The sequence below is a fragment of the Ixodes scapularis genome, unplaced genomic scaffold, assembly GCF_016920785.2.
Source record: "Ixodes scapularis isolate PalLabHiFi unplaced genomic scaffold, ASM1692078v2 ptg001612l_1___fragment_1__unscaffolded, whole genome shotgun sequence".
Lineage (NCBI taxonomy): Eukaryota > Metazoa > Arthropoda > Arachnida > Ixodida > Ixodidae > Ixodes > Ixodes scapularis.
Genome location: NW_024610176.1, coordinates 872014 through 883753, shown reverse-complemented (window position 1 = coordinate 883753; position 11740 = coordinate 872014). Strand labels below are relative to the sequence as shown.

Below are 11740 nucleotides of genomic sequence, written 5' to 3'. Positions count from 1 at the left end.
GGTTATGGAAAACTGCTATGCCAACTAGTGGTTCTGTTGAAGGCGCAAGAAAAATGGGGACCGGGCTTGTCCAGTCGATGTCGGGGACGTTAAATTCACCGCGACTATGAGGTTGCGATTACTTAGACAATGGCGACAGAGGTAATCATTTAGTTTGAAGAAAAAATCGAGATACGTTTGAGGGGGGCGGTAAACCGCACTGATAACAACTACAGCAATATCTGGACCGCGAGTGGAAGCCCATAGGTTTTTTCTCCCAGAAGTTAAAACCAGCAGAAACACGCTACGGTACATTCGGGCGAGAGCTGCTAACCTCAAGCTTTCATCAGTCTTTCATACCCATGACATCACTGGACTGGAATCGCCTTCCCGGACCTGTTGCCAGCATAGCCGAGAGTCCCGGATTCAAAGCTGCACTTTGCGAATATTTTTTTGAATTTTGGTTGACAGTGTTTTGTTTTAACAATGTTCTGTTTTTGGATTTTTATGCTTACCTGCCTAATTACTGTTTGTCTTTGTGTGCAATTACTTGTGTGTGTCCACTCCCCTCTATAATTCCTTCGGGCCCTGAGGGCATGAATAAATAAATAAATAAATAAATAAATATACCAACTCTGAGGCATTATCGATACTTTCTCGAAGGAAGACAGTTCTATGTCCTAACAGATTACAAGCCGCTGACGTTTGCTTTTAAAGGTAACCACAACGCCTATTCTGCACGGGAAATTCGACACCTAGCTTTCATCTCAGAATGTACCGTCGACCTCCGTCATATCAAAGAACAAGATAACGCAGCGGCTGATGCCCTGCCACGTGTCGGGGCTATGTCCTCGCCCTGCTTAGACCTCGACCTGGAGACACCGACTGCAGCGCAAAAGGAAGACTCTGAACTTCAGCATCTCCGAGACACATCCACGTCTTTGCAGCTGAAAGAGATACTCTTCCCACACTGTCCCACAAAAGTCATCTGCGACATATCCATGGGGACCAACCGACCCTATATTCCTCCAAAATTACGTCGACAAATTTTCGAACAACTCCATGGCCTCAGCCACCCGGGCGTGCGAGCTACGCAACGCCTTATTGGTGCACGTTACGTGTGGCCACGGATGAACACTGACGTTCGAGACTGGACAAAACAGTGCCTCTCGTACCAGCGATCAAAAATTACTCGACATACCAACACACCTCTCATGCCATTTCGCACCCCAGATGCCCGCTTCGATCATATCTACGTTGACATTGTGGGACCTCTTCCTCCATCCCGCGGTTTCACCTTCATTCTAACATGTGTCGACCGCTACACTCGTTGACCGGAAGCAGCGCCGATTCCAGACATTACAGCACAGACAGTTGCGGCGACCTTTGTTAACACATGGGTCAGCCGTTTCGGGTGTCCATCCATTGTCACAACAGACAGAGGTCAACAGTTCCAGTCCGCTTTATTCTCATCATTAACGCAGTTGCTAGGAACTCCCCACATCCATACAACGGCCTACCACCCCTCTGCCAACGGCATGGAGGAACGCCTACATCGGCAGCTCAAAACCGCCATCGTAGCACGTGAAGGCCGAGCTAACTGGGTAGACCACATACCTATGGTGCTCCTAGGTCTACGCTCTTCATTCGAAGAGGACCTCAGCTCTACATCAGCAGAGCTGAGGCCGGATTCACGAAGAACGTCTTATCTTAAGACAATTTTTCTAAGAAGTTCGTATCCCAAGAAGTTCCTACGACATGCCGAAATCGGTATTCTCGAAGGGCTACTTACGAACGAAAATCCTACGACAAAAAAAGTGAGGGAAAGAGAGAAACTTCCGGTGTCTCGCGACCAACGTGAGCTGCGAGAGGGAAGCGTTGCCATGTCAACCGCAGGGGACGCTTTGTCCGCACACATGCGTTTGTCTGCCACGTGCATTCGTTCTCGCCGGTCGAACCGATAGACAACGGGAAATGTCGACACCGCCCGCCGACAAGAAGGCTCGGATGAAGAACTTTTCAGAGGTCGAATTATCGACCTTGGTTGATGGGTATGAAGCGCACAGAATCGCGATCGACGCGAAAGGAGACGGGCCCCATGGATCGGCCGCCAAGCAGCGGGCTTGGAGAGGATTACGAATGACTTGTTTGCTGTGTCTGGGGTGAAAAGAGAGATCGCCGATGTAAAGAAAAAATGGGCTGACTACAAGAGTTCCCAGAAGAAGCGAGGTAAGATAACCCATTTTTACAGTTCGCGAACTAAGTTGTTGCGATATGCGTCGTAACGCGAAACGTTTGGCGCGAATGGTGAGCCTACGAGCGAGCACATTTTACTCCTTCAAGTTAGTTTTTATTACTTTTGGCGGCAGTCTTGAAGATGTGAAGTTGCCGAAGGGCGACGAGTGCTATGTTCCCGAATGCCGCAGAAGGTTATTGTCTTCTGTCAGCATCATAGGACTTCAGCCCAAGCGTGTAATGAAATGTGCAATCGTTTGAATTTCGCTCATACCAGTGTCGTGCACGAGATAATGCGCAGTTAGATGTCACTGGTTTTAACCAACATTCTAACTCACCAACAGTACAGTGGCAGTCTGTTACGCGAAGAAAATCCAGGAGCAGCTGATCAGTCGCGCGATGTATATCTCGTTTTTCTGACGATATCCGTGCAATGTTATTTGGTACTAACCACAGGTGCAGCCCTCAAGCGCAGTCAGTGTGCGACTGGAGGCGGCGTAGGAGACAAGCCCCTGAACGACATGGAGGAAAGGGCCGTGGGACTTCTGAATGTGGAGGCCATGATTGGCATCCCAGGCGCGTTCGACATTGGTGTTCCTGTAGAGGTACCTAATGGCGAGCCCTTCAGCCTGCCGCTTTCCGGTAGGTTAACAGGAGGCTCGGCAAGGCACTAGCATTCCTTCATTAATGGGTATCTCATAATTATTATGCTCTTTCATTATACTAATTCCATTCCTGGACCCTAGCTTAGTCAGAGAGGGTTTTACTTTATCTTTCCAATATAAATTATGTCACCTTTCTATTAAAACCCACATTACCACACTAAAACAACAACAAAAAAATGTTTCATAAGTAGTATGTTTCCTAATTAAAATTTCAATTTTCCAGGCACTCCCATAACATCGGACGCTGCTAGGCCCAGATCAGTAGACCTAGTTCTTTCATTCGGTGAGTTCATAATAGATACTGGTCTGGTTAATTTAACTAGTCATGTTGCACCTTGGCATCCTGTAAACCAAACCCCTGGTTTGGGAGCACGGCCTAAAAATTTCAGTCTAGCTTGACTAATCAAATAGCTCTATATCCAAATGGTCTCGACGAGGGACTAAATTATTTGGATAAACAGGGCATAACGGTAATAAGAGTTCAGGCACAGGCAAGCTGGTGAACGGTTACACTGAGAAACCTCTATGCAAGTAAGTTGAAGAAACAGGACAAGCACAACGATGTACCATCATCTAATGTTGTGTTTGTTCTGTTTTTTTCGCTTCCCTTGTCTGAGGGTTTCTCAGTAGACAGAAGTGTACTATATTTTTACCGAAGATTCAGTTTTCTGGGTCAGTACAACATGTTTCTTAATCTGTGTTCAAGATACTACTGCAGAACCAAGCAGGCCTAGTTCAGTGAGGCCACGACATACAAGGTTTGCTGCCTTATCAATCATAACATTGCACATAGTGAATATACTTGTTTCATTACCTAATAAGAACTAAATCTTTTTTGCCTTCCAGCCAGGCTGATAATATTCCGAAACGCCCGCAGGGCGATGCAGGTGCGCGACTTCAGATTTTGTTGAATAATCATGCTTGCTCGACAGCCGACCACATACTTCAACAGCAGATTTTCCTAGTACTCAGCTCTATTGTTATTTCTATTCAAATGTCCACGGTGCAAGCGGAGGTGGGCTCCAGGAGAGCGAGGCCCTGCCGTGCACTTCAGGTAGCCGCAGGTCTAACCACAAACGTGAGTATAGTCCTGCTAGATTTGGATTGCAGCATGCAGCAATACAAATTTAACTCTGAATACAAAAATGATACTAGATAGAATGTGCAGCAAAAAAACATGTGCGAGAAGAGAGATCCACTGTAAATTCCATGCCAAGGCAATCTGCCATGCAATCTACAGCCTCTGAGCTGCAATGCACTAACACTCGGCCACTGATCCCCCAATTATCTCATTAACTACTTGTTTTGCTCATTCATGCATGCTTCCTACAGCTACACCTGGACATTAATTTTCCATACAAGTATCACAACAGTAGCGTGAAAGTGGTGCAAGGATTTTAGGTTTTCAATCACAAAAATTATTTTTCTCTGATGTGCAGGTAGCAGGGACGCCCCTAGCCACGAGATAATCGAGACTCAGGAGGCTATTGTGGAACGCCTCGACAGGATTGTGGTCCTGCAGGAGCAGATGGTGGCACTGAAGGCATACAAACTGAATGTTCGGTTTGAAAATGGCAAAATTGTCCCCAGGTATTAATGAAACCTGACTTAGGTACAATAACAATAAACTGTTTCTTTAATGCACTGAAGACTCTCGTTTTCCTGAAGTTTCACTTGAAAACGCTGTTAACAAGCTCATTCCTGACGGCGGTGCCAGTGGCCGTGTCTCGGGCAGTGGTTGGCCTGTCGTCTTCTTCCTCTTCCTCGTCCTCAGATTCTGGAACTGTTCAGGATGCCACATTTAGCACAACAGAAAATGAACACCTCGAAGGCTTGCAAGCACAATTTAAACTTATAACACTGCAATAGCTGAATTAAGGTGCTGGAAGCACTCAATTATAAATTGCGGGTGTCACAAATCCAGATAGAGGCTTATTGAAAGTTCATAAACGAAAATAACAGTATGGAAAGGGAATTGTGGGTCTCAAGTGTATACCAAAATTAACATATGAGAGGCATTACCACCCACTTTGGAAGCAGAGTGGCCAACCACGGGTGCAGGGCCCTTCGTGATAATAGACCCTCCCGACACTAGACCAAATCACTTCTGCAATATGTACAGGAGTAGCCTTTTACACAAATTCAACTCTGTTACGTCACGGCTCGGTGGTGGCGCATTGGGCGCACTTCCGGTCTGTAGCTGTGAGCAGAAATCACCATGTGGGACATGCATTCCTACGCTCTTTTGGAAGAAACAATACAAAAACCCGCCTTTTCGTCAATACACTGTGGCTGGGGCTGTACCAGAGGAGTCGGGGAAAGTTAAGGTCACTTTTTATGAGTTTTCTGCCTGCTCGGTTCGTCCGAGAATGTGGATAGGTGCCGTGAAAGAGGAAAACCAGACGCCATCGGACCACAATTACTTGTGCGGGAAGCACTTTGGGTTGATTTAGCGGATACTTGGGGTCGTCAGATTTATTTGTTTTGTTCCAACATGAAGGAGGGAAAACCAGAGTTGTACGGACCACCTGCGGACTACGTTCAGTGCTTCATCACATTCAAACAGCCGCCTGATCGTTCGAACTGCCGTCTGCTCTTTCAAACGTTTCTGCCTGTTCTCGTATGCTTGTTCAAACAGCGTCCCGTAGACGGAACGTTGACCCGGTAATTCCGATCAGAAGTAACTAAGTCAAAAGACCTTTAAGTTTGAAGGTTGGTTCGTGTAAGTAGACTCGGTGTAAACAGTAGATACAAGGAGATGTTGATCATTGTCACCCATGGCCATCACCCAGGCACGTAGCCAGGATTTTGTTTCGGGGGGGCCCGCCCATGACAAAATGCTGTATGAGGGGGGAGAGGAGGCCCCAGCGAAAAGAAAGATTTCAAGGGGGGCCTGGGCCCCATGGCCTGGCTACGTGCCTGCCATCACCGACTTGTTATGCCTGATTCACGACGTCGACCATCTCAGCTACGGTTCACCATATTGCAGCCCGAGCGACGTCATCGTGCGAATCAGGCTTCAGCATCCATTCTGTGGTGTCCACGTGGAATCAGTCGCCGCATGTCACATTATTCAGGCAATTTTGTGGTGTAACGAGCCTCATTAATTTCGCTGAGGCCGCTAAAGTAGTCGCACATTGCCAGGAAAACGTAGGATAAGAAATTCCAACGCGAAAAAGCACGGGGATTGACACTGACGGCGACAACATCGTATTTCAATACTTTGCTTATGGACGACGGCGAGCTTCTTGCCCACACTCTATCGCACATGTGCGGCGCCGATGGCGTCCGCTAGGGGCACTCCATTTTGTTTGCAAACACGAGTTGGTCTACAGCCAGCAGGTGAGTGACGCTTACGATAAGTTAAGAACAGGCGTAAGGTGTGTTGATTTTCTCTAGTACCTTATTTTTTAAGTAGCCTGATCTAGCCTGCCAAACCCTGCTGGCTCGTTTGAGCGCACAGGGAGAGCTGGTGCTGCGAATGAGACGCTAGGCTTAAAAGGTAGAACATCCGCCTCAGCTTCAATGAGTCCCGAAGTGAACCAGTGGTGCGCAAGTCATGCAAACGCTTCGAATGAAGCTAAGAAGGTCAATAAAAACAAACCATTGCCACCGCAGGCCGGAAGAGTACGGTGAAAGTATCGAGTGAAAGCGGACACTACATGGTCCGCACTTCGCTTCGACCACGCAGGGCAGCGACATATTGACACATCTGTTAATGTGACTGTTGCGCCACAACGCGGTTCTGAAATGAGCGTTGGGGTTTTGGTACTATTTGAAACCATATAGTGACTCTAGGTAAAGCTTCATGAATGCCAAAGTTGACTGCGCCTTTGATCAAGCGGACTGTTTGCGTGACTTTCCTCCAGCAAATTTAACGCCTGTATTTGCAAGCGGTGACAGACTTTATATAATAGTGTGCGAATTGATACCTACAAAATAAAAATTAGAGTAAGCAGAGAGCTTGTAAAAGAGATTACTGTTGAGCTTGCAGGCGACCAGAATTAGTTTCCCCTTTACCCCCTTGTGACGAGCAGAATGAAGAGCCCGGGGTCACACCGAACAATGCTGTCGCTAAACTCGTTAATGTGGCATTCCTAGTGCTCCAATGCACAAAGCCTTACCGGGTGGTTCATCGAGGGAAACATGGTGGCGGATGCAGTAATTGTGCAGGACTGCACAGGCCACAATTATGCGGCAGCACACACTAGGGGTGTACTGGAGGACCCCTCCGGACCTGTCCAGGCATCTGAAGCGTGACTTGAGGATTCCGAAAGTCCTCTCGATGACCTGTCTGGTCTTCGTGAGGCACTCGTTGTAGTTCTCTTCCTCCTTCTTCCGCGGCTTACGGAAGGGAGTCATGAGCCACGGCTGGAGGGGGTAACCTGCGTCCCCTAAAATATTGCAAACGGTGTGAGATTTTATGCCAGTGTGTAATGCAGTCAACACAATGTTCCACCTAAATTTAACTACCTCACACTTTGCCTCTCGTAGCTGCATTGGTGCAACTCCCACCTAATTTGTTTCTTTCTGACGGCTATGTCAGCTGCGAACGAGCTATGTGTGAGCAACACTAAACAAAGCACTCAACCAATGTTCGCACTCGTAAAGGTTCGCAGGTTTGATTTCCACCTTCTCTCAGTTTCTATGTCAATCGGCATTATGCTGGTGTGCTTTCATAACTTATTATAATGAGGTGCACACGAAAACAGCTCGTGAACTGCATCATGATCACTTTCGACGAGATCCAATAGACTCATTTTACCAGCCAGTTTGGTTGTGATGTGCTCATTGTGCTGCGATTTATTCTGTGAGCTGCAGTCCTTTCGCAGGCGTGAAAACCGATTTGCCAGCCTGCGCGTGCAGAACGTGAAACAGTATGACCGTCCTGCGCACTGCTGCCTGCTCTTTGTGAACTGCGGTCATGGTGGCGACACATGTGCACAGAGTAGTTGGTGAGATTGGTCTACCCCAAAAGATGCTATGTACATGATTCTGGAAGGTTCAACCAACTAACCTCATTGTGTTCGCTCGGTGAAGGACATTCCCAGCTGTAGAGTTTGACTGACGTGTGCAGCGATAAACGTTGCTATACTGTCATAGCGTTTAGTCGTTTTTTGGAGTTGCTCATTTGCCTTTCTCGCAATAGATGCATACTCAGTTTAAAATCAAAACAAGGCTGTTTAAACAGTGTTGTACACTTTGCTCCTCAAAGGTAACGAAATACATTTACTCGTTACTTGGCCTTAAAAGTAACTAAGTGCATTACTCGTTACTTGGCGTTAAAAGTAACTAAGTGCATTACTCATTCCTTTTCTTAGAAAGTAACTCGGTAGAAGTAACTTATTACTAGTAATGCATTACATACATTTCTGATTCTAAGTGTGATAAGGCATTGTCATTCAGGCTGCTAAATATCAAATAACTCTATAAATTGGGACCAAAGCATACCAAGCAACCACCCGTCGGGCATGTTGCCCGCCTCGAACTTGTCAGCCAGGTCACAGTTTCTCCACATGAAGCTGTCGTGCGTGCTTCCTGGCCACTTCACTGTGAGCTGTGTGATTTCATTGCTGGCGTTGCAGATGGCTTGCACATTCAGCGAGTCGTAGCCCTTCCGGTTGCGGTAGAGGTGCTGCTCCTTTTTCGCGATTTTCAGGGCGATGTGTGTCCCATCAATGCACCCCAACACCTTGGGGAACCCGTTGATCTCCAAGAAGCTTAGAGGTTAAACAACAAAGATTATGTTATGGTGTATTTTTATAGAGCTAGAACAGGTAATGCAGACACTTTTCCTACCTGAGATAACACTTCTAGATGAGACATGCCTCAAATGAGGTACGATCACGATCGTTCAACATAATTAACTCAACAGGAAACGGGGGGGGGGGGGGGGGGGCAGTGATTTTAATTGCCACTTTGCGTGGTGCAAATCCTCCATCTTTCAGCCTGCATCTGCGGCAGAGAACAGCCTACACACTCATGTTGTGCGAGAGATCGGTTCCTCAGAGCAAAACTTTGCGTCGCGCACGGAAAGCGGACGCCGATGGCGGAATTTTAGCCCGCAGATCCAAATATAAGGATCAGTCCGAGTAAGCGCGCTAACGTGGCTCTGGCTTCGTTAATTGCATTGAACCGACGGTCCCCACATTGGGGAAAACACTTACCGCGTGCAGTGAGCAACGCTGCCCGCGACGTCGTGGAAAACTTGATGCCACTGTTGGCGAGATCGCAGAGCGCACTGCTCACTCCGTTGATTATCCGTGAGGAGCTCGACTGGCTGATGTTTGCAACGTCGCCCACCACCGACTGAAAGCTCCCGCTCGCATAAAAGCGGAGCGCAAGCAGCACTTGAACGTCGACGGGGAGCGAGCACGAACGAGCTGTCGGGCGTCGAAGCGCCGGCGCCAGAGCATCGCAGAGCCTCTGCACGGCTGGCCTCGGCAAGCGGTAGTAACGCTCGAGGTGGTGGTCCGAGATCGTCTCTAATGTTCGACGAGTCCGGAAGACACGCTGCTGATGCAAAGTCCTTCTCGCATCGCGCTGCTGGTCGAGTAAGAAGGCGACGTAGGCAGCCATTTTGAGCAAGCAGTCGCGAAAATGTTCGTAAGAAGAAATGGACCCCTGTCGTAGGATTCTGTCGTAACTTACGCAAAAACTGAGAACATTTTGCTTCGAGAATACCAAAAAGTTCGTAACTTTTGCGTAAGTTATATTTCCGAACTTTTTTGTCGTAAGAACGTTTCGTGAATCCGGCCTCTGGTGTATGGCTCACCATTACGTCTACCGGGCGAGTTCTTTATTCCCACACCGGACCACGGCAACGCCCCTACTCCTCACCAGTATCTCGATGAGTTACGAAACTTCATTCGTCGCTTGCAACCTGTGCCACCACGCCAACCAGCTCATCCAAAGGTTTTCACCAGCCAAAACCTTACGACTTGTTCCCATGCAGTGTTACGCAAGGAAGGAATTAAGAAGGGCCTCACTCCACCGTACAATGGCCCCTACAAAGTTCTGACGCGTACTTCCAAAACATTCACGCTGGACATCAACGGTCGCGAAGAAGTTGTAGCGGCCGACCGCTACAACTTCTGCATGGTGGTTAGGGGATTCCCCCTAACCACCATGCGCACCTCCCTCGCACCACCTTCGCCAGAACTGTCCTGCCTTCATCAAAATACAAGCCTATTAGCCTTGATTCTTAGGGGGGAATCCTGTGGCCACGCGCCACTAAGAGATCTCTAGAAAAAAGAAGACAAGGTTGAAGCGCGAGGGGATTAGAATAAAAAGCCCAGTTGGATTTCGGACATCAACCTTGTCGGTCGTCTCTACAACAACGTTGGTTTTTCTAAGGGCCATCGATGCCCAGACATTCTATTCCCTCGATATCTTCCAATCTGCTCAGTACTAGCGATTCGTCTTATAGAATAGCAACCCCCCCAGACCTTCTCTTCCTTTGCGTAAAATTCGATAGCCTGGTGGACAAAATCCGTGATCGCCGATCTCTGGACGGAGATCTGATTCTGTTATTACGATTATATGCGGCGAGTAAGTTACTATTAGGCTTTCAAGGAGTGCGATCTTGTTCACGATACTTCGAGCTTTAACATTGATGCAACGTAGTTCTTCGTTATGGTATGTTTGTCACGTTTGGGAATCACGTTCCCTTGTACGGGAAGGAAGCTTCACCCTGGTATTTTTTGTTGCATCCCACGCGAATAATTCTTTGCCGATCCTAAGTTTGTCATGTACCAGGGATACCTTAACTCCGTCCCGTCAAATGTGGGAACTACTGTCCCACAATAACTTTCTTATTTCAATAGATTTTACTTTGACATTAAGTATTTGCTCAATTATATTTGTCACCGTTGCTGTATACAGTGAATCGTTTGTTTCTTCCACTGTCTCGGGAACCCCGTATATGATTAAGTTTCCACGTCTACTTCTACGCCTCAAGATCTACAGTTGCTACGTCTACCCCTCGAGATCTATAGTTCTTCTTTCTACAGCTGCAATGGAATTGTGTAACGTGGTCATGTTAGACTGGAAGTTAGCCTGGAAATTATGGGAAGCTCTCTAAGCTCTGGATTCGATTTTCATAAGACTGTAGCCTGCTTGCTCTCAATGCCCTGAATTGATCGTTATGCTTTCGTCTGGGCATTCATAATCTCCGTCAAGCCGCCCATGACCTCCTGACGCATCGTTGTTTGATTACTAAGAGTTTCAGAAATCTGCTCCTCTAGTTGGGTTGGACGGGGGTTGGGGTCGACGTCACCACAAAGCATTATTAGTAAACGTTTGAGTTTCATCAGAAACCAACAAAGTTTCAGAGCACTTTTCAAAATACAGCTTGGGCACGTCAGCTGAACAAGGCATACATTATTCGATCTTTCTGTAGAATAACAGCAACTAACCTGTATGCGATAAATGAAGGGATTAGCCATCTTCACAGGCTGCGCGCTGACGTGCCTACTGAAGTGCCGCTCGGAAGACGGCTCTCTTATATGGGTGCTGGTTCCTGTAGACGGCGCTACGTCCTTGTTTTTGGTCTTGCATGACAATCGGGAGGTGACACACCGATCCTTGGTTATAGTCTGTCGAAGATTTGCTTGGTGTTTCCGCGTAGATTTCTGAGTGCGCCGAGATAAGCAGGATGACCTGCATGTGGTAAATGAAGGGATTAGCCATCTTCACAGGCTGCGCGCTGACGTGCCTACTGAAGTGCCGCTCAGTCGACGGCTCTCTTATATGGGTGCTGGTTCCTGTAGACGGCGCTGCGTTCTTGTTTGGGTTTTGCATGACGATCGGGAGGTGACACAGCGATCCATGGTGATAGTCTGTCGAAGATTTGCTTGGTG

At 47.6% G+C, this 11740-nt stretch overlaps 1 protein-coding gene and 1 long non-coding RNA gene across 2 annotated transcripts; one reads left to right on the top strand and one right to left on the bottom strand.

The window, feature by feature from the left end:
• The first annotated feature begins 2758 nt into the window (after positions 1-2758).
• Positions 2759-3718, top strand: LOC115309953. Its single transcript, XR_005715829.3, has 3 exons — positions 2759-2856; positions 3103-3162; positions 3586-3718. It is a non-coding gene; the product is annotated as an uncharacterized LOC115309953 (long non-coding RNA).
• Positions 3719-6962: 3244 nt separating this feature from the next.
• LOC115320988 (putative nuclease HARBI1) lies at positions 6963-8820 on the bottom strand. Its single transcript, XM_040212815.1, has 3 exons — positions 8795-8820; positions 8331-8599; positions 6963-7273 (listed from the first exon to the last, which is right to left on the bottom strand). Exons 1-3 carry the CDS (start codon positions 8818-8820, stop codon positions 6963-6965), a joined length of 606 nt encoding a protein of 201 aa, XP_040068749.1.
• Positions 8821-11740: the final 2920 nt, after the last annotated feature.

Bases quoted from the DNA above. Each gene is read 5' to 3' on its own strand.
- LOC115320988 (XM_040212815.1), bottom strand. From the start codon at position 8,820: ATGGAGGATTTGCACCACGCAAAGTG. The intron at 8,600-8,794 runs GCAATTAAAATC...TTAACCTCTAAG, and splicing joins GATTTGCACCACGCAAAGTG to CTTCTTGGAGATCAACGGGT. The intron at 7,274-8,330 runs GTATGCTTTGGT...GCAATATTTTAG, and splicing joins GCCCGACGGGTGGTTGCTTG to GGGACGCAGGTTACCCCCTC.